Source organism: Centroberyx affinis, unplaced genomic scaffold (assembly GCF_046629955.1).
Source record: "Centroberyx affinis isolate AG114_WGS23_722 - 3 ecotype Tasmania unplaced genomic scaffold, CSIRO-AGI_Caff_v1 ptg001328l_1, whole genome shotgun sequence".
In the NCBI taxonomy this organism is placed as follows: domain Eukaryota; kingdom Metazoa; phylum Chordata; class Actinopteri; order Beryciformes; family Berycidae; genus Centroberyx; species Centroberyx affinis.
In genome coordinates, this window is record NW_027279826.1 from 196303 (window position 1) to 223134 (window position 26832).

The following is a 26832-nucleotide window of genomic DNA, read 5'->3' on the forward strand; positions in this document are numbered from 1 at the left end:
CATACTCTCGCGATGTTTCCGTACCCTACATCCAGACGGCGAGAAGATGAGCGATGGCAATAGAAAACAAGCCTGGAGAAGAATTTGATACAGTCTTCAATCGAAACGACTCCCTAGAGTTGTCGTCGCATCATGAATATGAGACTGGGCAAGCTCGGATTTTCAAGATCATAGTCATAGGAGATTCAAATGTGGGGAAGACGTGTTTGACTTACCGGTTCTGCGGGGGCACTTTCCTCAAAAACCCAGAAGCAACAATCGGGGTTGATTTCAGAGAGAGAACGCTAGAGCTCGATGGAGAGAGTATCAAGGTAAAAGGATCTACATAAAGGTTTTACACGTACCAGACACACTGGAACACCCTATAAGATTATTATAGCAATGTAATAGGGTTATGCGCCATGGTTCATAACGGGACTCCTCATATTAGATAATCTCAAATAAGATGAGCCATCATTCCCTGACCTGTGTGGTACCTGTTTTACACACATTCAGTACACTATACATGGTGATAAGCGCCTTCAAACTACAAAATATCTGACAAATGCAAATGCAATTTCTAGATGTCATATCATATGACGTCTGGAAACAGGCTCATATCACCCTCCATTAAAACCACCACGTTACACCAGGCATTAGACCGCTATGTGAATGAAAAGTAAAAATCAAAGACATTTCTGACATTTATACATACATATACATTTATACAAATAATACTGGAGGGGTTAATGAAGATAGTTCCATTGTAACAATTTACACTTTAGCCTTTTTTTGTAACACACACTGTATTCCTTGCTTGCCCCACATGTGATAGATATGGAGAAGAGGACAACAACATGTAAAGCATATTAAGCGTCTGAACTGTGACCATGATGAAACTATCTCTGATGACAACAACATGGGCCTGAACCCCCTATGAGAGACATGGAAGAGTGCAAACTGAGAACATAATCATAATAACACACATACTACTGTAGCTTTAAGCCTATCTGTTACTTTAGGCCTTCCTTCTTCCATATGACTCAGGCTTATCAACATGGTGTGTGTGTGTGTGTGTGTGTGTGTGTGTGTGTGTGTGTGTTATGTCAGTTGCAGATCTGGGACACAGCAGGCCAGGAGCGCTTCAGGAAGAGCATGGTGGAGCACTACTACCGCAGCGTCCATGCTGTCATCTTCGTGTACGACATGACCAGCCTCTCCTCCTTTGAGAGCCTGCCCGAGTGGATCGAGGAGTGCAGCCGGCACTCGGTGGGCCCCATGGTGCCCCGCATCCTGGTGGGCAACAAGTGTGACCTGAGGGACCGCCGGGAGGTGCCCATGTCGGTCGCCCAGCGCCTCGCCGACAGCTACGACTTCCCGCTGTTTGAGACCTCAGCCAAGGAGCCGGCCGAGAAAGAACACGTTGACGCTATCTTCCTGACTCTGGCCTACAGGCTGAAGAGCCATAAACCCCTGAGACTGAAGCAGCCCAGCGACAGCAGCATCAGGCAGCTGTGGAACCAGAGAGAGCAGGAGGCCGCCACTTGTCAATGCTGAGGTCACGTCTGTCCTGTGCAGGCACACACAGAAGCTCACCAGACCTCTCATGAGCATCATGGTGCTGAGGATGTTGAAGAGAGCTTCCCAATATTTAGACTGAATTTGGAAAGGTCTGTTATGGTCAGCAGATAGAATGGGAAGAGGGGAAAATGGAAAGTACCTTGTTGAGTTTTTAAGATTTGAACCCACTTCCCTGCTGGAAAGGCACATTGCTAGTGACAGTATTACAGGTTTGAATATTAAATCAACAATTCAATGAAATGCATGTGAATGAATACTTAGCTATGCCAAATAATTGCAGCTCAATCTGCACATGAATTCACTTTGAGTCAAACAACATAGCATTACAGACAGCACTTTAGTAGGCCTATGTAGACAAATGATGAGCAGTCAACCAACTAGTGGCACTATATGTCCAATGCAGACAGTGAATCAAAGGAAAATAATAGATTTCAGTGAGAGGAAAGGGACCAATATAAGGGGCAACTGTGAAGAAAAAGGTGCAATCATCTGAGAATTTACAAAACTTTGATTTTTTTTTTTTTTTTTGTGAAAGATATCACAGTTCTTGAGAAAACTGTCAGTGAAACTGTAGCATGAATTTTGATGCTGTTATGGAACATGTACTCTCAAATATAAATATCGACATAACCAGCTCTCATATACAGCAGTTTCTTTTGAGATAACTCAATCAAGGGCACTAATGGCAACATGTAGCTATCCTTTGGGACAAATTGTGACTTTGGTCTTCAAATCCACATAGTTCACTTGAAATGAGTGAGGATGAGTGAATGTTAAGTATTCCATGAAATGAAGGTGAGGCCACAAGGAAACTGATGGTATGAGGTAAAAACACAACTGACTGGTACTTGTGTTGCATGTAATGCGAACGCCTTCTGACGGTATGGAGCTGTGTAACAAAATAAAGCTGTCAAAAATCCAAAATCAAACCGGTTTTATCAGCATTATTATCAGTTGAATTATTTACGTTGCTGGTGGCAAATGTCTTTCATTTTATTGGTGTGATGAGTTTATGAGCAGCATAAAAAAATTGGTAAAGTTGCTGTCACAGATCCTTCAGCCATCTCGGCCCTGCTCAGATTCAGACAACTCACTGCCTTCCCTAACTTATGTTACTCTTTCGTCTTATAGAAAACAAGTTACAGCTAGATTAATTCTCAGCATTGCATGCAGATGTTGCTTGAGAACCAGCCAATCAGAAAGGATACAGCTCCTGTTATTCATCTGCTCACTTTTGCTGTGTCCAGTTCTCAGACAATGTATGGCTGAGCATCAACTCAACGATGACTTGTTTTCCACTCACTTTTCCACTTTGTTTACAATTTATGACACCGCAAAGACACTGTCCCTGTTCCCTACAAAAACATTTGTTTAATTTTTTTATTTTTTAAAAAGGCCTGTTAAACGTTGTTTAAGCTACATTAATTGCAATTATATATTTTCCTACATACAACTTACAGTATGTGCTTTCAAATTATAATGTAGATATAGATACTTAAATACACATTTATAATTAGTCATATACACATTACACTTCTTCAGCCTACATGAATTGAAAGGGTTTTAGCGCCAACCAGTGGCCCGCTTTTGCCTAGCTACGACTCTGATGATGTGTTCGAGCAATCCTTGTAAACTAGTAGACGTTCAATTTTAAATTTAAATCAGGTGATAAATACATAGGGTAACGTCTAGTTCGATGGTGCCCGTCTTTACGGATTTTGTGGAGATGGGCCATTTATTGTTTTAAGTCGGAAAACCGCAAAACAGTTTTTTGTGTACATGAAACAAAACAAAGTCTGTGACATTTACCAGTCTGCAACTAGTACCTGAATGCAGCTCGAGCCTTGGTTATTCTCCACACGGCGTCTCTCCGCGGCCATGGTAACACTGGTTACCATACAGGACTTTTGATCAGAAACAATACAAACAACTGCTTTTCATGCAAGTATGTGTGTTATTTTCATGTTGGATATAACAATGATATATTTCGGCTGTCGGACGTTTGGTTTTGTGTACGTGCATATGGGACACATACTGGGAGGATTAACGTTAGCGTTAACGTTATTTGTTGTTTTCTGTGGCCTAGCTAAATTAAGCTAGCGAAAGCTAACGTAGGCGATGCGAGACAGAGTGTTAACATGAAGAAACGCTGATGGGAAGAGCGGTTTGATTTCATTGTCAAGCGCAACTGTCTGTGATCAACAAGACCATTTCAAATCACAATCATTGACCTTAGCTAACCAGCTTTGCAGGAAAAACAGAGATAAGCTATCTCTGTGACAGTTGACTTGAATGGAGCTAACGTTACACTATCCTGCGAATCAATAAGGAGAATCTCCTCTCTTTGATGAATGTGTGGTTTACTAACGTGTTCCGGTGCTGTAACTGACATTAGCTATTGGTTTCTGTGCTCAACCCTGTTGCAGTTTATTTATCCCCAGTTCCCTGTTTTTCCTCACCACATAGCTCATCATTCAGTATGAATTTGGCAGAGATATGTGACAACGCAAAGAAGGGCCGTGAGTATGCTTTGCTGGGGAACTATGACTCCTCCATGGTGTACTACCAGGGTGTCATTCAGCAGATCCACAAGCACTGTCAGTCCCTCAGAGACCCTGCCCTCAAAGTCAAATGGCAACAGGTGAGGCCACTTGTCATCTCCAAACCACTGACCAGACTACTTGCATGCAGTCATTACACATCATGTTGTTTTTCCACAGACGAATACACACCTAACAATTCAGAGAGGTTATTACATTGCACTATTCAATTCAAAGTTTTTGATGTCTGTATTTTCAGTTGGATTGATAGCAGAGGTAACACAAAGTTTCCTCTGTGGTGTCATGCTGAAAAACCCCTCTTCTTCTGTTTGTGTCCAGGTGAGGCAGGAGCTGACAGAGGAGTATGAGCAGGTGAAAGGCATCGTGGGAACGCTAGAGAGCTTTAAGTCAGATAAGCCAGTGGACTTCACCACTCCTCAACCAGACGAGAGACCCGAGGACCCAGCAGTGTGGCCCCCTCCCATCCCTGCAGAACACAGGTGTGTGTATGTGTTTATGAGTGTTAATTGCTCTGCCTTCAAACCTCTTGTCTCTGTGTGCAAGGCTCCAAGCTGCACTGTGCGGGAGGTGCTGCTTATGTGGCATTTATTTGATTAAGTGTTGTCCTACGTTTGTGAAGAGATTGACTCATAGATGGAAAATATTAGCTTGTAGAAGTTTACTAGCCCATCCATACTCAAAACACATTAGATTTAAAAAGAAAAGTAAAAAGGTTGGAAAAGGAAGAGGCGGTTCTCTAAGAGTTCCACTGATTGCTATATTTGATGTGACAATTATCTATATTAGAGTTGGGCTAATTGAAAGATAAGGGTGTTAGGTTTCAGTCATATTGCCAATTTTGATGGTGACAGACATCCAAAAATGGCCCCTACAGCTAGTTTCCAAGACTCTGATTGGGCATTCTTCATTTCAGCTACATGCTCAGGGGCCACCTGGTGATCAAGAGCATTTCAGCACTTACCTAAGTCAATTTTATGGTTTATCTGGCCCTGGTTATAGTGTTTGATACTACCCAGCAAGTCTGTGAAACAAGACAACTCCGCTAGCAAGCACTCTGAATTGCAAAGAGACATATTTTGCATAATCTGTTACAGCTCGAGCAGCACACTGTGACTGACCAAGTTGGATTTTTGTTCATTGAAGTGGACATATCAGGCCTCCACAGAGAACTGGCAGAGCCGGTTTAAAGTTAATTACATTCTCTGGTAAAGCAGGGGCAAGGAAGTACCAAATAATTACCACTCAACAAACTATTTCCCCTTTGCAAATTAGCTGGGGAGTTTCTGTCTGCAAGTGCGTCCTAGTGTTATCAATGTGTGTGGTTTTATGCTTGTGTGTGCATATATTTGCAGGAATTCCATTCCAGCGAAGCGTCCCAACAGTGCTGTGAAGCAGCAGAAGAAGGATTCCCCTGGTCTGCAGCACAGAGGGGCGGGGCCAGGGGGACGTGGACAGCCCAACCCTAAAACAGACCGTGTGGGATCCAGAGATGCCCGTGGGACCAAGGCCAAGGCGGTTGCATGGGTGGGTCAGCTCATGAAGAGATGAATATTATAATTCTGTCAATCTGTCACTGATAGAAAGACCATCAGTAGTCTGTCTGTGCCCATTCAAATCGCTGAATGGACATCATTAACATGGAACATTGCCATCCTCTCTACTGGCGTGTGGCTCAGGTCAGAACCACAAATGTGTGTGTTTTTGTATTTGTTCATTTATTTTCCTATGTCTTCCCCAGGGAAAGAAAGGGGGTGAAGAGGGAGTAGGGGACGCAGAGCTGAAGAAGTTTGATGGCACAGGATATGACAGCGACCTAGTGGATGCACTGGAGAGGGATATCGTGTCCCGCAACCCTAACATACACTGGTATGGTAGCATACACACACACACGCTCTTAGGGACTCATTTATGCATTGCCGCTGAGCCTGTACTTCTTAACATTGCTCATTGAATCCTACGTGTGATATTGTAGGGATGACATTGCTGATCTGGAAGATGCTAAGAAACTGCTGAGGGAGGCAGTGGTGTTGCCCATGTGGATGCCTGACTTCTTCAAGGGCATCCGTCGCCCCTGGAAGGTACATACACCCACACACACCTACACACAAACAAACAAATTTGACATACAAATGTGCTTGCTCATCGTTAGTGCAAGAAAGATTTTCTGCATGCCTCGTACATTGAGTTCTGTGGAGACAGTTTCAGATTCATTTTACAGTCCAAATCGGTGAGCTGTGCTCAAAGTTAAAATAAATTGAACTTTGAACCCTCCAGTCGCTGACCTTTCAACACACAGCCATTGGCTTTACAGTAGGTGGTTGTAGCACACCCACCATCTTTATAGTCTTGTTATGATTTCCAAAATGGAGGGAAGCTCATAGTACATGTTTCAAAATTTCCCGAGACTTATATTACTTGTTACTAACTCCCGTGATTCGCTTCCTGTGCTTTGAGATGTACTGAGCGGGTAGTTGCACAGAAAACGTGGCCAGAAGAAATTTCTTCATTGGTTTTTATATCGGCACCACCCAGTGTGCTGGAGAGGCTACAACATTGTGCTTTTCAACACAGTGAGCGTAGCGCAAGAGCCTTGTTCTTCAGTTGTGTTCACTGAAATGTGAACACAACTTTATGTGTAAACACTCTTGTGCACACACTTGATTGCATCGTCTGAAAAGGTAGAGCCAATGACTAAAAAAGAAAGGGAGAGTGAATAGCTAGTGGCTTTGTGTTTGTTTGGTGTTTGTGGGGGTGAGTGTGTTTGTTTGTGTTTGCATCATCAACATCCGTTGTTAAGGAGCCCGATCAGTCATGCTACGCTCTGCCTCTCAGTGTCAACATGACTCTGGCTGAATGACTAATCAGGGGGATTTTCTCACTACCAGCCTGTGTTGAAGTTCATCATGTGAGGGCTGTTTCCCTCAGGCCCATCATGTGAAGGTCAATGCTTCATTGGGCTTTCAGCGGCACAATGGCTTTCATTTGTTTGATGCATGCATATTTGAACTCATAATTCAGTTCAATTGGATTCAAATTCTTTATTTATACAAGGAATGCACCCTAATGGCATGCGTTATTTTACAGGTATTTACAAGATATTTGCAAGATAAACAAAACTGCAATAAAATGCAGATGCAGAATTAATAAACTACGTATACATAAAAGACAGTCCAAGTTCAGGTTTGTTTTATTGCCACACAGGCAAACTGGTGGTATTTGTTTCATTACAGGTGACATTCAGTGAAGCTCTGACATTTACATTACACATTTCAACAAAGTAACAACAAATTAATGTTGTTTTGCCCCATTTTGTACTAGCCCTCTGAAGTTTCCAAGAATCCACAATGAATTGGAGCTGCAACGAAAATTCATGTATTACTACAAACGATACCCACATCTGATCACTTCCATTTAAATATGTTTGAGCCAGAAGATCTTGTGTAGAAATCTGCACACAGTTTGCAGCAACACAAAAGCATTATGAATTAACTGTGATCCTGGCATCATGGGACATGACGAAACAGTAGTGAAACAGCAGTACAGAGACATCACAGAAAACAAATTTGTGTGAAATGGATTTGAATGTGCGATAGATCTACAATGGCGTGAGTACAATAAGTGAAACTAATTAGGTTGTTTCCTGTTTTTCTCCCATTTAAAGGTGCATGAAAGCCAAAGACTGATTTTTGTTATTCAGTATTAACTAATGGGGTTTCCAGTACTCCATGTCCTTGTGACCTGGTATAGTGAGTTGTATTTCTATGACCATATGAATTGAGGTATTGGTTACTGTAATAATACTTGATAGATAAATAACAAGTGATGTTGCTCTTGCCTGATACTGAATGATGGCCAGTTTACATCCTGATTCAGATTACTGTAATGTGTATTAAAGATATAACTAGTGATGACGCAAATAGAACTATGACAGAGATTTAGAGGCAGCTGTTTTGCAAACCAGTAATACCACTGTTATCCAACACTGGAAAAAGACTGACTGAACTGGTTGTTTCCTGCTCTCACACATGAAATATTTCTTGTTTCTGTAAAAGAAGCAAGGTAATTTTTTATTTATGTGCATTTCTACACAAGTTCTGAAAGATAACTTGGTGTCTATCCAGACACCCAAGTCTTCCCCTTTATAATGTGGTACCTGCTCAAATCTCTTGTGGATGCACAGACCAGTGGTCAGTATTGGGAGACTGAATAATATGCATTATTTTTTTTATTATTTTAAAACCTATTTTCAAGCTTTGGGCCTGCTGCGGAGGGCCTGCTTGACTGAAAGGGCACAGACATATTTGACAGTGTTATAAATTATTGTTTTCAGTGGTACCAAGGTGAATACAGTTATCTGTTCTGATAGCAGCAATCTTTGATAGTTTGAGGCTTCTTCTCTGAATGACTTGGACCCTAGGTTTGTGTGTGGCTGGGTAATCACAGTGACAGGCTTTCTGTGACGTTTTCAATTGGTGAGGCCCTAGTAGTCTCTCCACAATCATTTGTATGTGTGTGTTTGTGTGTATAGGTTTGAGACCACCTACATAACGGTGTGTAACATTTTGTCTCAGGGTGTGTTGATGGTTGGCCCTCCAGGGACAGGGAAGACCATGCTGGCCAAGGCTGTGGCCACAGAATGCGGGACCACTTTCTTCAACGTGTCTTCCTCCACCCTCACCTCCAAATACAGGGGCGAGTCCGAAAAACTGGTCCGCCTGCTATTCGAAATGGTAAATATGTGTGCATGTATGGGGACAATTAAGCAACACTTCACAAACTGAAAATCTAAATGTGTTGTTATAAGCCAGAAAGCACGTCTGTGACCGTTTTTCCCCTTCCAAGGCCCGGTTTTATGCACCAACGACCATCTTCATAGACGAGATCGACTCCATCTGTGGCAGAAGAGGGACATCGGACGAACATGAAGCCAGCCGCAGGGTCAAATCAGAACTCCTGGTTCAGATGGATGGTGAGTGGGACGAGAAGTGAGGAGGTGAAGGTTTGGGTGGTTGGTAATAGTGTTATTGTTGGGGTTATTGGTTGCTATTTCTTAGACCGATTTCCACAATGATGCATTTTAACTGGAAACTGATTATGATATTATGATTATGTTATGACCATGTTTCCACACCCTGTCACCTCATTCCTTCCCACCCCCTGAACATTTACCCAACAGCCCCACAAACACAACGTTTGGAATATTGATAGTCTTAGAAGTCAGTAGGGGAAGAGACCCTGGGTGACACAGATGGAAAAAGAGGGTCCATTGACCAATTGGTCCTGTATCTTCATCTGTCACCTCACTGACTGCAACCATGAAAGCAGTCCAAATAAGAAAGAAAAAGCACTTTTAAACACAATCAAACACAATTAAAAACACAAATTGTACAGTCGAGAGTACAGCACAGAATAAAAAAATATCCTATGCAGCACTCTTTTCTCCCCTGGCTTTTCTTGATAACACAAACCACTCAGGCTATCCATAAACATGAAACCTGCTTTATTACTGACCTTGTGTAATAGAATCTTACTAAATGTGTAGAATTATAGAAAAGCCAGTATAAAACAAACATCATGGTGACACAGATGGTAGAATCCAAGAGCTTCTACTGTCTTCAGCAGTACCGCCATAGTAAATACGATACATGAGTATATCATATGAAGTGATAATATGTAAGATCTAATTGAATTGTGTGTGGTGTGTGTGACCAGGTGTGGGGGGAGCCTTGGAGAACGACGACCCCTCTAAGATGGTGATGGTCTTGGCTGCCACCAACTTCCCCTGGGACATCGACGAGGCGCTGCGGCGGCGGCTGGAGAAGAGGATCTACATCCCCCTGCCCACAGGTGACCGCTCACCCCTAGCCTGACAACACACCAAGCTAGGTAGATAGTCGCTGTATTCATCCAAGAGAGGCTGCATAATATTGTACACAGCAGTACAATAGAGAAAAGAGATAATGAACAGCCAGCCGGTCATTATTGCAAAATAAGCCCCGATAGGGTGATTACACGGCTGCTTAGCAAAGGCATTAATCATTTGACAGGAAATATGGATTTAAAATGATTTTATAATGAGTTAACGTAACTGACAAGCTTCTGCCAAAAATAAAAAATAGTCCCAAGAGAATTGAAACCATAGCAACGTAAAACAGCAGTCTGTTATATGAAAGAGCAGACCTCAGAATACGTTCATTGGCTAATCAGAATTGAGTATTCAACATAGCCATGTAATGATTAATATTAATTCATATCGTGGCCTTACTTTGGGGTCAATAGTTTTTTACTCACTCACCTCACCTATTCATTCACTCACTCACCTTCACTCAACATTAAGGTGTCTCTAATGTCCAATGAACTCTGTGTGGCTCTGTGTGTGTGTGTGTGTGTGTGTGTGTAGCGGTAGGTCGTGTAGAGCTGCTAAAGATCAACCTGAGGGAGGTGGAGGTGGCTGCTGACGTGGACCTGCACCTCATTGCTGAGAAGATCGAGGGCTACTCTGGAGCAGACATCACCAACGTCTGCAGGTATGTGTGTGTGTGTGTGTGTGAGAGAGAGAGAGAAAGAGAGAGAGGAGCGTGAAACAACATGACACAAGTACAGATTCTCTGCAGTCCCACAGTGCATTCATGGCAATTACATATAGACCTAATTAATTATCACTTTATTTTAATGTGATCTCTGGCTCCCCGGTTGATGAGCTGCCTTCATCTCTTCTATGGAGAATACAGGAACGTTGGCAAACGTAGCTTATAGTAAATTACACACATATATACTACATATCAGTACGACTCATACAACAAGTTGAATTTTCACAATAATGCAAATGTCACCTCCATTTATTAATTAAATACCACTCCATAAACAATAGACTTGTTCTGTGTATGTTTACCTGTGTATCTTTAGCATCAGATCTCAAAAAAGTGTAGCCATAGACCTTTTTTGCTGTATGTGTGTGTGTGTGATCATGTCTCTTTTTGAACAAGTGTGTGTCATGTCTCTTTTTGAACAAGTATTTGCATTTGGTACATACGGTACATTGTGTACATACGGTGATGATATATGTCACGGTTTCTTCTCTCGACTGCTCTCTTCCCCTCAGGGATGCGTCTATGATGGCCATGCGTCGTCGTATCCAGGGCCTGAGCCCCGAGGAGATCCGAGCGCTGTCCAAAGACGAGCTGCAGATGCCTGTAACCATGGAGGACTTCACCCTGACACTCAAGAAGATCTCCAAGTCCGTCTCTGCTGCCGACCTGGAAAAATACGAAGCCTGGATGGCCGAGTTTGGGTCCGTATAGAGACAGTCGGGTACCGCACAGAACCAGAGGGACCAAAACTGTTTAAGGAGCGCTCGCAGCTTTGAAAATGACGAAAAGTCTTGAAGAGGGAGTGCGTGCCACAGACTAAGGAGAACTGCAGTATGTGAACCAGCATGCCAGGGATCAAGATAATATGTTAAATTTACATCAAAATGCTGGTGCCTTTGAGAGAGCATGATGAGAATAGTAGTAGTAGTCAGTGGCTTCACTCTTTCCATTTCACAGTAGCTGCACTCCTTGTTGCTTTGAGACATCGGACACAACTGTTTGTGTCAATCATCTAGCTGACTGACGTTGGTGGTAAATATGGTTCTGTTGCCTCAAACTGTACCACCGCTCAGACTTAATACTTGAATGTCACATTTCTCTCGTACGGGGAATATTTACTGTAAGAAGTAGCCTAATACAGGTAGACCAGGGAATGCACAGTACTAATACTCACACAGTGTTTTAATGTCGCTGGGTTTGAGCACCTTTAATGTCATTCCTCCAGAAACCTATGTACTATATACTACTGACTGAACAGACTTCCACAGGGGCGCGTGTGCGGCTTGTTGATGTCCAGAGCCACAGTGTCTATGTAATGTAGTGACTGATCATGGGGTTTGATTTTAGGTTTTTTTGTATATAATTCCCTTGAGACAAAAAAAAGGGCAGACAAACAGAAAAATAAAAGCAAAACAGCCACCAGGTCGACATAGATTGTTTACAAAAGGTGCAGACAGAGAGCACTTGTGTGTCCCTGAAGGGTACAGCTAATTCTCATTAAGGTACCTAATAAATGGCCCCTGTATTTTAATAAATCTGTCAGGTGACTGAGAGTGTTTGTACTGTATTCTCTCCTTTGGTATAATTTCAATCAGGGCACTGGGCCACTTTTGAAAGGAAGGTGGAGGAAGGTGAGCATCAGTCCCTGTTGTTCCTTGTAGGAGAATCTCAATACAGCCTCTGAGCATCTGAAGAGAGTGAACTCCAGATCAGGCTGTATATCTTTCTCCTAGACTATTGTGACTAATTGAAACATATTTATCCAAAACCTGTGTTGCCTAGGACACAACCAGAAGAGATGTGACAGTCACCCATCCGCTGATTTACATTTCACACACTTGGGAGAAACCATGAATACATTCTGTTCGGCGTTGTCAAAGAATAATGCAGTCTGTGCCTCACCTTAAACTGAATCACTTTATATCTGGCATTCAAGGAGCGCGAGTAGATTCTAGACAACCGCTCCTCCCAGATTTATCAGACGCTTCAACATTCAGATCATTGACCCAGGCTCCCTTCAGGTGGATACAGTGAATACAGAGGGGGGAGAAAAAAAGAAGAAACAAACTGAGAAACTTTGGGATAACATTTGGGATAATGTTTGACTTTTAGGTTTAGTTTTAAAGTTTGGAATCATTTATTGGCACAATGTGTAATTTTAAGGTAGACAACAAAATGTGAGTGACGGGGGTCTGAATCTTATTCTCAGCCGACTGAAAGATGCAAAGTGTTTGTCTCTGTACAGATCACCAGTCTTCGCCAATCCTCTCTCCCTCCAGACAGTGAGCACACTTCATTTGTCTGAGAGAGAGAGAATGAAGGAATGGTGATCGCAAATAAGTGTGTATATGGAAATGTCTGGTGTTTTATGAGTGCTCCATATTTGTCTTTCTGACACTGTACTACCACACCGCCTGTTTTGAAAACTTAGCGTCATTCTTAAATGTGTTAATTCAATCCATTTGTTTAATTTATGTGGATTATAAAATGTATCAGGAATTTTATTCATGAATGTCAACGTTAAGATTTGTGAATGTTAGTGAAAAGATGCACTCTGTGTTTGCATTATTGTGTTTGTCTGTTTTTTTAGCACTGAAATACTTGATGTATTATAGATGTAGTCAAAATTAGTTTGGAGACACAACTTTACAGTGGCCTCGACCTTTTTTTCTTCAAGTCATTTGACTGGTGAAATGTATTGGCATGTTTATGACGTTTCAATCAAATGTAAGCAGACATGTCAGACGAAGGGCAAATATTACAAAGCACTTTCCAATGTTCACCCCTAGTGACTATTTGGCCTCTCAATGGGATTTTAGCGAGCTTTATTCTCTAACAGCCTACTGTATGCTCTGACTTTGCAATGATTGCAGTCGTGTATTGTAAGGATCTCACAACAGATTTGTCTATAATATATGATCTGAAATATTGGGCAGTTTTTCCAGCAATACAATATGCCTCAAATTAAGCGAGGGGGTGAATACTCTTTAAAACAGTTTTCTTTTTTTGTGTATCACAGCAAAATGTGCAGGAAATCAAAGCAGCATGAGTGCTTTCTTGAGCATCTGTATGCATCGCTGCTGAGTTCAGTGCGACCTCTTGCCCTGTATATCCTTAGCCTCTTGTCCTCTCTCTGCAGGTGAAGGAGCTTGCAGGAGTGACTATCCACTGGTGCATTGTGGTTCACATAGTTTTTTGTGGTCATTGACGGAAATTATATTGGACACAATAAACTAATAGATTTTCATGATGAAATCTGTGTAAAGGATGTTTGGAGTGGAGTGGAAGTGGTGAGATGAGGGATGACGGCCTGGAGGGCAGGTTGGGAGAGAGGGAGGGAGAAAGTGTATGGATCTCCGATCAATATCTCTCCACTCTTCACCGAGCCCTTCCAGCGGTCTCTGGTGGTGGTGTGTTCCGGCACATTGGGATCGTACTATACCACAACATATCCGCTATGGATCCCGTCAGATTGTCATGTGTTTTTCTTCCATTGGAACGGGAAGGAAAGGGGATAGCCGAGATAGTACGCACATTTGTATGACTGCAAATGTGCAATTAAATTAAATTAAATTAAATTATAAATTTACCTCCACATGAACCCAGGGCTTTGGTGGTCTAGAACCCCAGGATATACGTTGGGGTGTATATTGTGTAGCTGTGCCATATCTCAGCTGAATTCAAGGATATCCCGCATGGTGCTTAGGCTCATTCAGCGTCTTTGTTTGGGCCTTATTTTCAGCCCACTGTTCCCACCACTAAGTATCAGTAGTGTACCAGTACTGGTCCCCAAGGTAATCCCCAATTCAGCCTCTAAGGAAGAGGAAACACTGGTTCTGGTTAGAACAGGATTGCACCTTTCTGAAACTGCCACTGGTGGCATTCTCCTTTGGAGAGGAAGGGACTGCTATTTTTAGAACTGTTTGCTATCATGAAATAATAATAAATGAGTAATTATGAAAGTCTATAGTTTAGAATTCTTTACTTCATAGGAATCCCTGATAGCCAGATAGAGCTATTTTTCCATATTTTTAATCACTTAATAATATAGGCCTACTTTTATAAATATTTTTACAGAGCTTTCATAAATAAAGAAAATATGCTATGGTACGTTACATATATGATTAATTTATACAAATACACCTTTCTTTAAAGCCATATAATTAAATTACACATGGTGTAATTGTATAATGTATACCACCACACTGAAAAGCTGGAGCATTGCCTCCAGAGACAGCGGCAACAGAGTAACCTGTATAGACTGCATCACTCAAACATGACATCCTTATAAAATGATGATAATAGGAATCACATTCAGAGCTGAATTCATTCAGCAGAGAACAGAAATCTTAGCCAATGCAATCTTGACTGGCTGCAGGATGTTGTTGCGCTATGTTACACTTCGAACATAACCATGCCAAAAATGCAAATCTCTTAAAGAGCAATACTAATGAATTTAAACTATGAAATATGTCTATGCCTTTGGGATGGCTTGGTCTGTTTTAGTCAACATTAGCAATTGTTACTACTGATTTGCCTATATTGTATTTGAATGAATTACTGTCAAAGTAATTGCCTGAGCTGTTGATACAGGAACTGCCATTATGTGACAGTAGCTAGGCTATTGTGTAAATGATGGAGAGAAATCTTGAGTTTAGGTTGAATCTGAAAGTTGAAAAAAGCAGATTTTCTATCATGGATATTGGCAAGCCATACCATAACTGATACTGAAACCTCACTTGAAAATTGAGAACTCTTACTGAAAATTGTTTTGTGTTTTGTGCATTTCACTATTGCTGATGTGGGGTCCGGGGACCCCAGGGAACCGTGAAAGGGTTCCAACTGAGAAATAGTTTAATTTCACAATTAATTCACTAGAAATTATTCCCCCAGAATGTATAAGAATGACTGCTGCAATCATAGGTTTTACTCTCTATCTCCACGTGCGGTGTAGACACTTATTGGCAAGGCACCCTAACCCCCCACCCCCATACCCCCATCACCCTCCACCCCTCCTTGTAAGGGACATTTAGTTCCCATGACAGTCTCGGTGCACCTTCAAACCATTATTTGTCTCCGCAATCCTTCAGATTGTCACCGCGAGTAGTGCACGCTCTGTTAATACTAAATGAGAATAATTTGAGCCCACAGCCTGGCTGTTGCGTTGTTCCAGTGACGCTGTGTGGGTGCATCAGCGCATGGTTGCAACGCGACGGTTTGCAGAGACGTTTTTCCGTTCCCGGTATTATTATTATTATTGTAGGTCTACGCCACAGAATGGAGACCAAACCAGTGATCACCTGCCTTAAAACCCTTCTCATCGTATATTCCTTCGTGTTTTGGGTATGTAGCTGTTCAGTATCTATCCATATTATAGCCTTATAGGCTTATTGCAGTCCATTATAGACTACCCCCCTTTTTTTGTTGTGCGTGATGAAGGGGTGGACAGCCAACATAATCGACGGAGACCTGCTGTTATTTCAATGTAGATGATTGTCGACTATTTTGACCGGTTTGACCGTGCATTGATATTTTATTATAAGATGGCATCCGCGTTATGTTTAGGCTTCAGACATTTGTACTGGGCGTCAGTGTCAGCAGCGCAACATAGCCCACATAGCATCATGGTTGTTGTCAGTGAATGTGATGGAGGGACGTCCTCATCACCGCAAGGAAATAACAGTAGATTAGACCGTGGGCCTAGTCTAACTGAAAAGGCCCATTTAGAGCCCAATTTTGACCATATAAATTTTGGGGTTGCTACCAGAGATTCTTAAAGGGACCTTGCGCCCTTAATACTGTATAGCCTACATTGAGATAAACAACTGTAGTAATCCTATAATACATTTTAGAAGGATACCATACAAATACCACAGCAAAACTATTTACCCATATAGGAATATTATAGTGATAACATAGGGGATAAAACAAAATACCATAAAGTAAGATAAGGTCACTATAAACAGAAACACTATAGGAATATTATAATGATTTTTTTGTTAGGGTTTTCCCAATCCCTTATTCACATTGAAGAATTTTTGTCAAGGTCTGTAGTTAGATGCTTGGCTGCACAGTATTGTTCTGATTTCAATTCATAAGAAACCTTATTCACAATACTGAGCAACAATGCTCATTTGAAAACTATAGCGTGCCTGTATTTTCACTACATTTTCACTATATTTAACACTTCTTCTTGGAACAGATTCAAGGTTATTAACTCTCAATAAGTCAAACCAAAGAAATTTGGGTGAGACTGCTTACAGTTTTGGGACACATGAGATTATGATTGTGTCTGCTCCGCCAATCAATTTGACAAATGGAAACATGTCTCTAATTCCCTGTTTGATTTTCAGTGGCTGGGATACCCCCTCTTTGTTTACATTGGATTACAAATTGAGCCTTTAAATATTGTGGAACATTAGTCTAATCAACAGTGTGAATCTGAGACCACAGAATACATAGCTAGCCAAGCTAACCACATTACCGAGTGACTAACTGGCAATCAGTGTTGTCAATTTAGCGTGGCTCTGGCCATATTTGTCTAAATATCTTGGGTTATAATCTGCAAAGTCTCTGTCAATTCTGATCACAGCCGGTGTAGCCAAATACAGCTAGGGAAAGGGTGTCTGTTATCAAATAAGAAAACATGGAAGAGATCCGTCCATAATGCATTTAGGACCAGAGGAGTAGTACTTCCCCTACATTCACCCTGAACTGTAGGAACTGGCACCAACACTGCCACTCGGCCTGGAACCAGAACTAGATTAACCCTAACCCTCCCCACACTGCAGAAAATAAATCCTGGCAGAAACCCTGAACTGAAATCAGCCCGAGTTAAGATCTGTATTCATGGAGGCTTGAAACGAAGGGCTGCGCTCCGTGTCTCCCCTGCCTGCAGCCATGTGTCGGTGTCACAGATATGAACATTTATATTTAGTCAGTGCAGTCTTAGCGCTCCCGTATGTCTGCGGCATCAGATTTCAGATGCCTCTCCAACGAGGATGATTGGATTGAAGAAGTGGTCTCCTAATCACTGAGACGGCTCACAGCTCGGCGGCTCTTCTCGCCCCCGAGGGTAAGAGGAGAGCGTTGGCATACAGTTAGAGGAGGGGAGAGAGCTGTTCCAATGCCCATGGACAACTTCAGGCCTCGGTTTCACTGTCATCAGCTTGTCGTGGCACATAATGTCTTCAGTGCGAACGCCTGTATCGCCATCCTTCACGCAGACGGCACAGATAAAAGTAGCACAGGTGGCAGACTCTGTGTTATGTCCGCACCGGCATATTTTTCATGCACTTTCCCATCACACCTTCTGTTTCTTTATTGGGCCAGGGGAGGAGGGAGTAGGGGTGACCTGTTTTAAACCCTGTGCTGTAACCAGGGTGGCCGGCGTGGCATTGAATTTCAAACAAAACGTGCAGGGGGGTGAGGAGGGGGGGGGGGTCTATGGAGCCTGTTTGGAATTCAGCAACAGACAGGAAGTCTAGACGACTTGCTCCTGCTCCTCGGACTTGATTTCCCTGTTGGCTTTATCGTGAACACTCAAGGATTGACAAGCCGATCCTTCATTTGTATTCAGGAGCGGCCGCTGTTTAGAGCAGAGACATTTTGTTGCTGATTCGATATTCCATAACAACAAGGACGTCGTCATCAAAAGAAGACCCGAGTCGGCAGCTATTTTTCTCACAAATGACTATCGGCCCTCACACGTAGACTTGCAGTAAATAGTTAGTCATCATACTGAGTAATCAGATGATGGATAGGATGTAACTTCAGTCCAAACTGCAGAGGAAACTGTATTCAGTCCTTCAGTTCAACTGGCAGCAGGTGCATAGGTTGCATTAAGCAGACTGAAAAAGGACTGAAAAGAAAAGGAGGGAACCCACGCACTACTAAATATGTATAAGACCAAACAGGCAGAAAAGCCACTGAGGATTTCTCATCTTTGCATCTGATTGCACTTGTTCAATAATGCAAGTTTTTACAGGCCTTGAGGTTTTGCCTGCTTAATAGAGGCCACAGCTACACGATAAGAGATACATTACATTTGCAGAATTACAGGTAACTAATGTAACTATAATGTCAAAACATAGTCAAGTCAATCTACAGGTTGTTTTCCCTCGGGGGAAACCGTTCATACAAAAAAAAATGTTTGCCTGGGGCCTTTCTCCCTTGTTATCACCTCTCCCACAGTTGAAACATTGTCCTTTGTGTTGATAGGGAAATCCATGTGTGGATGTTTGCATCTGCTGCTGTGTTAAAGTTCAGTCACTTCAGTTCTAGAGCTGTTGTTACCGGATTTATTACAAGACCAAATGCTCTCCTCACAGCTTTGCACACAAAATTTAACCAGCATTGTAGAATGATACAGCAATCCAAGAGCAGACAGGCCAGACTCTAGAGATCTGACATGCTGAAGAACCTTGGCCTGCTCATTATGTACAGAGCTACACTGCCAACAGATTGAGGCCTAAGTGATTCTCTGTTAACATAGTTGCTCATCCGCAGAGACTAATAGTAATGGGTTTGAGCTACAGACGGAAGACGACCACATGGCAATTCACAAGAAATCTTTTTTATTGCATTGTTGTAACAATCAATTCTGTGTTAGATCAAGCCCTCTGGACAATATTGACTTAAATACTTTAGAATAGCTGAGAGGGAAGTTTGGTCAAAGAGGGAATTTGATGTTTCAGTCCTAGTAAAAGTTTATTATTTACCAGAACTATGTGTTCTTCCCATCAGGCTCAGAGGTTTCAGGATGCGTAGAGACATTTTGCAAAGAGCACTCCCCCTCTAGTGAGAGAGTGCGGCAGCAGGGCGGCAGGCAGGCAGGCGCTCATGGAGGGAGGCTAGGATGATGAGTTGGCACTGGCCCTCGCTAGAGGCGGGTCACCGGCAGCCGTTCCACACCCCGCTTTCTTTCCGATCCCAGTAAGACATACCCAGCTGAGACACACGCTGTTTCAGCTGCCTCGTACAACACGCTCTTTTATCCGCAGCCTTCATTTGAAATGCTAAGAGAAGCGCAACAGGAGGAAGCGTCTCGCCATAGATCAAAGAGCTCCTTTGATTTGTCCCCTTTCTCTCTCTCTCTCTCTCTCTCTCTCTCTCTCTCTCTCTCTCTCTGTGTATGTGTATGTGAGCGCACGCATATTCATAAGGCAGGTGATTGCTATCCCATACTCCAGATAAATTTTCCTCAAATGTGTCTTCTGTCCCCCGTCTCCTCCTCCTCTCTCCCCTACTCTAATTACCCTCCTTTCTTGTTCCACCTTGATCCTCTGTCTCCTCCTCCCCCTCACTGGGCTGCTAAAATATGGCTATTGTAATACCGCAGAAGTGGACAGATAAAGGCTCTTCCCTGCTTTGATGCTTTTTCATGCTTTTTAAAAAGATTTTTACATCCATCTATCCACCCCCCTTGTCTACTAGATAACAGGAGCCATCCTGCTGGCAGTAGGAGTATGGGGGAAGTTGATGCTGGGCCCGTACATCTCTCTGATAGCCGATAACTCCACCAACGCCCCCTACGTCCTCATCGGCACCGGGACCGTCATCATCGTCTTTGGCCTGTTTGGATGCTTTGCCACCTGCAGAGGGAGCCCATGGATGCTCAAGCTGGTGAGAGGCCTGGAGAGGGAGGCAGGGAGAGAGGGAGGGGAGGAGGGAGAGAGGAGTGTTCTGGATGCTGATTAATTAGCCTTGGGTCACATGATAAGGGGAATAATGCTTGACCTCTGTCCGGAAGAGAGGGATCAGAAATCCAATAGATGCTGCAGGGTAAATTGCTTGGTTAATGGTGGTCAAGTGAGTGTGTTTCTGTGTGTGTGTGTGTGTATGTGTGTGTGTGTGTATGTGTGTGTGTGTGTGCACAAGCAAATGATACACATTTAGCGTAAGGGAGAGGGTTTCCATGCAAACTATGCAAATGTCTCTCTCTCTCTCTCTCTCTCTCTCTCTCTCTCTGCAGTATGCCATGTTCCTGTCGCTGGTCTTCCTGGCTGAGTTAGTGGCTGGGATCTCCGGATTTGTCTTTCGCCATGAGGTCAGCGTGCCTTTCACCACATAGCTCAACGCTGACCTTTTCACTCTAGCGGTGGAACTGTATAACACTGTTTATGCGTGTTTGTATTTGCATAACACAGATAAAGGGAACCTTTCTGAGGACGTACACTGATGCTGTGCTGAACTATAATGCTGAGAACGAGGCGAGTCGTGCTGTTGACAACTTACAGCACAAAGTAAGTCCCATGACACAACACCATCACATTACGACAACATATAGGCAGCAAAACAAAACCACAATGCTGAATGTTATAGGTGGCATTTTGTACTCTTCTTCTGCTCTCATCACTCATTCTCTCTCCCTCTCTCTCTCTCTGTCTCTCTGTCTCTCTGTGTAGCTGCGTTGCTGTGGAGTGTACAACTACACCAGTTGGTTGGCCAGTGTGTATTACCCAGCCAATGGCCTTCCCCCCAGCTGCTGCTTTAACTCATCTGACTGCAGCAAAGAAGACCTCCGCAATGCTACTGTTGCCCCGAACAAGGTCTACCACCAGGTCAGTGTGTGTGAGTGTGTGTGTGTGTGTGTGTGTGTGTGTTTACCTCTCTGCCTGTCTCTGTCTGCCTCCGGCCTGTCTGCACCATAGGTATGCACCAATGCATGTTTCAGCAGTCAGTAGGTTACTATATTTACGTCTGACACGTCCTCATGTACCTTTTCAAACCACCTCTCTCTCCTCTCTTATATTAATAACTGCCCCAGCTACCCTTTCTGCCCCTCTTGCCCCTCATTAACACTTACAACATTTCCCTGTTCCCTCTGCACACTAACCTGCCCACTAACCTGCCCCCTGTGTTACAGGGCTGCTACGAGCTGGTCACCTCGTTTATGGAAACCAACATGGCCATCATTGCAGGAGTGACGTTTGGGATCGCCTTCTCACAGGTGAGAGTTGAATAAGGGTGAATTGTGGGTGTTGCTGTGCAGTTAAAGGTGCTGCGTGTAGCATTTTAGCATCCAATTACTCATTAGTGCAGTTATTGAGATGTAAGCATAATTACTGTAAACAAACAAGACCATCACTGAGAAGATTCCTGCATTTTACAGGAATATCACAGGAAATCCTACGGCAAAAGGGATATTGCTTTATGGCACAAAACAGGAACCATTTTACTTTGCAAGGAATGCACAATTTTATTCCAATCCAATTCTCAACTAGCAATGAGTTGATGAGAAATGCGGTCTTAATTTTGAGAAGCCCAAAATGAACCCAAACCCCACCCACCGTCCTGTCTCTCTTCCAGTTGATTGGCATGTTGCTGGCCTGCTGTCTGTCCAGGATCATAACAGCCAATCAGTATGAGATGGTGTAGCTGATGTGACGGGGCAGGTGAGTGACATTCAAACACACACAAACACACACATTTCAGCTATTCTTTTCTCTTCATGGTTGTTGTCGTTGCAGGGAGGTGAAGAGGAGAGGACAAATGTGCACCATGATCAATGACGAGAGGAAATTCCCGCACTACTAGCACACGTCTGAATTAGACTTCACCTCTCTCTCTCTGTCTCTCTGCCTGTGATCTTAATGTAATATCTCAATGTAACTTATTGTAAAGCACCATTCCTTAACTCACGGCTGTTGCATCAAAGCTTTCTATACCATGCTTTACACCGCTGCTTGGTGTAGAAGTTGCTCGTAAGCATTTGTCTTGGATCAGTATTATAGCCCGCTCCAAACAGTTTTACCAGAATTGTGTGAGTAGACAGCAGTGTTGGTCTCAGACAGGTGACTGGGTGCAACTTGGCTCCGCAGTTGGGTGCAGCATGACTGTCATCACAAGGTCACTGCACATCTTTGTTCAGAATGACATAACTAATGCTTGAAAAGTACTTTAATAGATAGGTTGGATTTTGCGTTTGATTTTGCTATTGCTCGCCTATGTATATTCCTATAATTGTGACATTTTTTGAACTGAGAATCTACTGAAGATGATATTTTAAGTTTAGAATGACTTTGGGAAATGAGAAAACTTGACAAGAGAGAGTAAAGGGAGAATAGAGAGTATTTAGACTTTTAGGCACAAGGCACAATACTTTTTTCGTCCCGAATATGCAATTAAAGAAATCAATCCAATGATAGATTAAAATGTGAAGTGACATGTTAAAATTTTTCCTATTTCAACATTATTTAAAGCCTCAATCTGGGATATACATACATGAATTTTATACACACAGATTCTTGAAGGACATTTTGTTCATCTTCGCTTTCAAACTCCCACTGTGTGACTTAAACATACAGCTCCTTTTCCCCCCCAATGTTACAGCTAGTGTTAAAGTAGTAAACCATTTACAGCTTCTAAATACACCTTAAATTGTGTTTAGCGGTTGCATATAATGTAAGTCATCCAATTTTATGGGGAAAATAAATGTATCCGTCCAATGAAACAAACATAAACAAGGTCAGTGGTGGGCCAAACCTGTTACAGGTGGGACTATAGACCAACTCTGGTTCTGAATTTAGCTTGAAACGCCCAATTACTTTGAGTGAGTTTGGTTATTTTTCTTCATCAGACACTTGTCACAATAAGGGAAAATGTTTCTATACTCTTTCTTCTATTAACCTAAAATGTTGGCTTTGCTAGAATCACTCCCTGAAAGAAACATAGTTAGTGGCGATGTAAAAACTTTTCTCAACATAGTGACAAATGCCTGGTTCAATAAAAATAACCAACAAAAATTAAAAATGTCAGTGTATGACTTTAATATAAAAAACACACTATTGGTTGGATATGATCATGATTACAGCTCTTCGTTGTAAAAATGAATATGTATATAAGCACTTATATATATATATATCAGTGGTTACAGTACAACAAAGTGCTGTGATCATGGTCATATCAAATCATTAATTCATTATGGTTATGAATCATTTTCTGCAAGTGGGAGGTAATGCCAGCCGTCTGTTACAGTGAAAAAAGGCAAAATCGGAGACACGAGGTGTTTGCAGTACTCCAGCTCTTTCAACCTTGTATTTATAGTATTCTATGTTGGTAAAAATGTAGTGCATCAACATGTCATCACTATCATCATCTCAGTCTGTAGATATGTAATGGATATGTAATTTATATGATGTAATGTTTCTCATTCTAACATGCTAAACAGTGTAAATGTTGTGCCTGAGTTTGGACTCTGCACTCTGTGCTGTTAATCTGTATTTGGTTGATAGTTTGTAGGACGCTTGCACTGAAAAATAGTTGTGGCCAATGTTTTCTTGAGAGTATTGTGCAACATGTAGCTGTTTAAATTCTGCTGTATCTTTATTAATGGTTTGGTTCACATCTAGTTTACTGTTTTACCAAGTGATTTTCTATCTCTCTTTCTTTCTGTGTGCGTGTGTGTGTACGTGTGCGTGTGTGTGTACGTGTGTGTGTGTGTGTGTGTGTGTGTGCGTGCGTGGGCGTGCGTGTGTGTTTTTGTCTGTTGGTTTGTCTATTTGACTGTCTACTTGACTGAGTGTGTAAGTTTCTTGTATGAGAAGGTGTGTGTGTGTGTGTGTGTGTGTGTGTATGATGTGTCTTAATTTTGAGGATCCTGTTGTATTTAGTTTTGATCAGCGTTGCAGGCTAGTCGTGGCTTTTAAACACTTATTGCTTCTGAAGCTGTACATTTATTTGGTGAATGTATGTATTTTCCAGCACATTCAAACTTCTTTTTCCTCCCCACACTGATATAGTAATGTAAATACTAAACTGTAATGCCATCCAGCTTACACATGGGGTCACCAGACACTCAAGAAGAAATCGCACCATGCTACTGTCTACTATTGACTAAGTCACCATCAGTGGTCTTATTATCAATAAATATTCAGAATAACAATTTTGTGAGAGTTGGGTCTTTTTTGCTACATATGCAGGCACTTCTTACATTTTTCTCTTAATTTCATAACAGTAAAGTTGCTCTCTTATTCATTGTATTTGTAAAACTGTTTTCTACAGGTTGTGCTTGAGTCATGGTTTTACTATCCTGGGGCCTGTAAATGTTTCCTGTTTAAGAACTGTTTTCCACATCTTAATCAGGACAAAGGATATTTTAGAGTTAGGATCAGTGTTAGAATTAGAGGAAGGATAAGAGGTCAGGGTAAAGGTTAAGGTGAGGCATGGTGAAGGTTAAGTTGTGTGGGTTAAGATTAGTGTGTGAGTTTGTGTGTGTGTGTGTGTGGGCTATCAAAGAGGGAGGGGGAGGGAAAGAGATGCTGCCTTTATGTGCTCTGTGTAAGCTCCTACTTCCGAGTTCAGAAGTTATGAATACAGCATGTCACGTTTTCAAGCGCTTTTGGTCAGAAATAATAACAAAATGGACATGGATGAAAGTATTTTTTGGTGGCTGATCAAGGAATCAAATGGCACGATGTTGCTGCGGCACAATGAAGAGGAGGAAATCCAAATCAGGCATGTAATTGATGGATTAAAGTCATTAAAAACAAAAATGTATGGCAATTAAAAGTTAAAGAGTGAAAATAGAAACATACAACTATACCTGTTATATACATGGGATGCCAAACAACATATAGTAGGCTAAACTGCATCATTGTTCCCTTCAGTTATCGAGCTGGCGTGGCCTACATGCTCGCTGTTCCCTAAACGTCACATCTCGGCAACTCTGGTCTTACAGAAAATTCCGACTTTCCCAGTCGTATTTACCACTTGGTTGGGTCGTTCATGTGCGCTCAACTCGCAATTACTATTTCCGACAGCACTTGAAGGCGCGGAGGGAGCAAGGGAGACAGAGAGAGAGATCAGAGACCAAATTCAAATCACATTCTCCAGTGGAGAGGAGGAAGCCCCTGCTCCACTACTGGGCTCATAGGGAGTCTGAACTTTTCACACTGATTTCTCTGGAAACTAGAGGCGACCCATGTGGGATTGTTGCGACGTCACTTCTGTATTTTTGGGTTCATTTTGTAGGCCTAATTGAGATATAGGCTATGTGGTGTGAACAATATAAGAACCATTGTGCCTAGTGAGTGTGGGCAGAGAACAAAAAACCTGTTGTAAAGGGTAAACCCACCTAAACACATTTAGGCCTAGTTGCTAAATAGAGTTTACCCACCTTTTTAACCTGACATAAATCTTTATGGCATACATTCATAATAGCCTATACATCACTGGAAGTGGTATCAAACCGATGTGGCCTAAATTATATGAGGATAAGATCTATCAAGGGGGGAAAAGCATGAATTAATTCATGCTTTTCTGAAACTAGTGGTTTGTATCACCGCCTGGAGGTCATGTAGTTTACCCATCCTAATATTAACCATCACAACACGTACCCGCCGATGGTTCTCCCTAAATGTCCGGTACTGGCCTACATCCTCCGCCACATGATGGCGCTTGAGCAACAGCGGAAAACGTAACTGGAGGCTCGGAGCTCCGGAGAGAAAAAAACGAGAGGAGATCGTAAGTATGAGAGACGACAGAGCCCCCACCCCCCGCTCGCTCGCTCGCTCGCTCGCTCGCTCTTCCCTCTGTGTGTGTGTGTGTGTGTGTGTGTGTGTGTGTGTGTGTCTCTGCCTGTCCGCGAGTCTGTGTGCGCTGCGCACCGGAAACAAGGAGCGCTAAGGCCGGGAGGGGGGGAGGCCGTTACCCAGGGAGACCGCTAACCGGGGCGCGCTCTCATCTCGTTACGCAAATTACCGGCAGATCGGCACGGCAGTGGGTCCGCTAATGGAGCGTGCGTGCCGTTGGCTTCCGTGCCCAGCCTCCTCCTCGCCTCCACCTCCCGACTAGGCTTAATGGGCTATAGGCTAGGGGGAGTCATCCACGAGGGAAGCGCTAGGCCTATTACACACACACACCACGCGATGCACGCGGCGCACACGCGCACACGCACTGGCGCGTGAACGCACGGACACGCTCACAAAGTCAACAAACGCAGCCTACCAAATTATAAAATATTGGTGGCAAAGAATTATAATACAGAATGCAGAGTGTTTCAATTGCATTTTTAATTCAGACTACACCTTTATATCTCTGTAATAAAATAATAAAAAATATATAGCCTGCATGAAGAAAATTCAATTCTGTATCATGTCATCTTAAAAAAAACAGTGGAC

The 26832-nt window shown here is 42.6% G+C and overlaps 3 protein-coding genes across 4 annotated transcripts; all 3 read left to right on the forward strand.

Annotated features, from left to right (window-relative positions):
* Nucleotides 1-53: 53 nt before the first annotated feature.
* Nucleotides 54-1569, forward strand: LOC139649320 (ras-related protein Rab-33B). The gene is made up of 2 exons (XM_071525685.1): nt 54-311; nt 1090-1569. Exons 1-2 carry the CDS (start codon nt 54-56, stop codon nt 1534-1536), a joined length of 705 nt encoding a protein of 234 aa, XP_071381786.1. The 3' UTR covers nt 1537-1569.
* Nucleotides 1570-4039: 2470 nt separating this feature from the next.
* katnal1 (katanin p60 subunit A-like 1) lies at nt 4040-12019 on the forward strand. Of its 2 annotated transcripts, none has more exons than XM_071525694.1 (10): nt 4040-4201; nt 4440-4600; nt 5474-5645; nt 5860-5987; nt 6094-6199; nt 8693-8851; nt 8964-9090; nt 9834-9968; nt 10522-10648; nt 11224-12019. In XM_071525694.1, exons 1-10 carry the CDS (start codon nt 4040-4042, stop codon nt 11420-11422), a joined length of 1476 nt encoding a protein of 491 aa, XP_071381795.1. In that variant the 3' UTR covers nt 11423-12019. The 2 variants fall into 2 exon arrangements, with proteins under 2 accessions (XP_071381795.1, XP_071381796.1); XM_071525695.1 differs by having other exon boundaries at nt 5474-5636.
* A 3903-nt stretch (nt 12020-15922) lies between these two features.
* On the forward strand, nt 15923-22090 carry tspan7 (tetraspanin 7). The gene is made up of 7 exons (XM_071525693.1): nt 15923-16054; nt 20147-20335; nt 20685-20759; nt 20860-20955; nt 21118-21273; nt 21579-21662; nt 22022-22090. Exons 1-7 carry the CDS (start codon nt 15989-15991, stop codon nt 22088-22090), a joined length of 735 nt encoding a protein of 244 aa, XP_071381794.1. The 5' UTR covers nt 15923-15988.
* The last annotated feature ends 4742 nt before the right edge of the window (nt 22091-26832 follow it).

What these genes read in the sequence shown, in the direction of transcription:
- LOC139649320 (XM_071525685.1), top strand. Translation starts at nt 54, where the DNA reads ATGGCAATAGAAAACAAGCCTGGAGAAGAATTTGATACAGTCTTCAAT. An exon ending in TCGATGGAGAGAGTATCAAG is followed by an intron (nt 312 to 1,089) that starts GTAAAAGGATCT and finishes GTGTTATGTCAG; the next exon opens with TTGCAGATCTGGGACACAGC.
- katnal1 (XM_071525694.1), top strand. Translation starts at nt 4,040, where the DNA reads ATGAATTTGGCAGAGATATGTGACAACGCAAAGAAGGGCCGTGAGTAT. An exon ending in ACTCCTGGTTCAGATGGATG is followed by an intron (nt 9,091 to 9,833) that starts GTGAGTGGGACG and finishes GTGTGTGACCAG; the next exon opens with GTGTGGGGGGAGCCTTGGAG. An exon ending in CTACATCCCCCTGCCCACAG is followed by an intron (nt 9,969 to 10,521) that starts GTGACCGCTCAC and finishes GTGTGTGTGTAG; the next exon opens with CGGTAGGTCGTGTAGAGCTG.
- tspan7 (XM_071525693.1), top strand. Translation starts at nt 15,989, where the DNA reads ATGGAGACCAAACCAGTGATCACCTGCCTTAAAACCCTTCTCATCGTA. An exon ending in TATATTCCTTCGTGTTTTGG is followed by an intron (nt 16,055 to 20,146) that starts GTATGTAGCTGT and finishes CTTGTCTACTAG; the next exon opens with ATAACAGGAGCCATCCTGCT. An exon ending in TTGACAACTTACAGCACAAA is followed by an intron (nt 20,956 to 21,117) that starts GTAAGTCCCATG and finishes CTCTCTGTGTAG; the next exon opens with CTGCGTTGCTGTGGAGTGTA.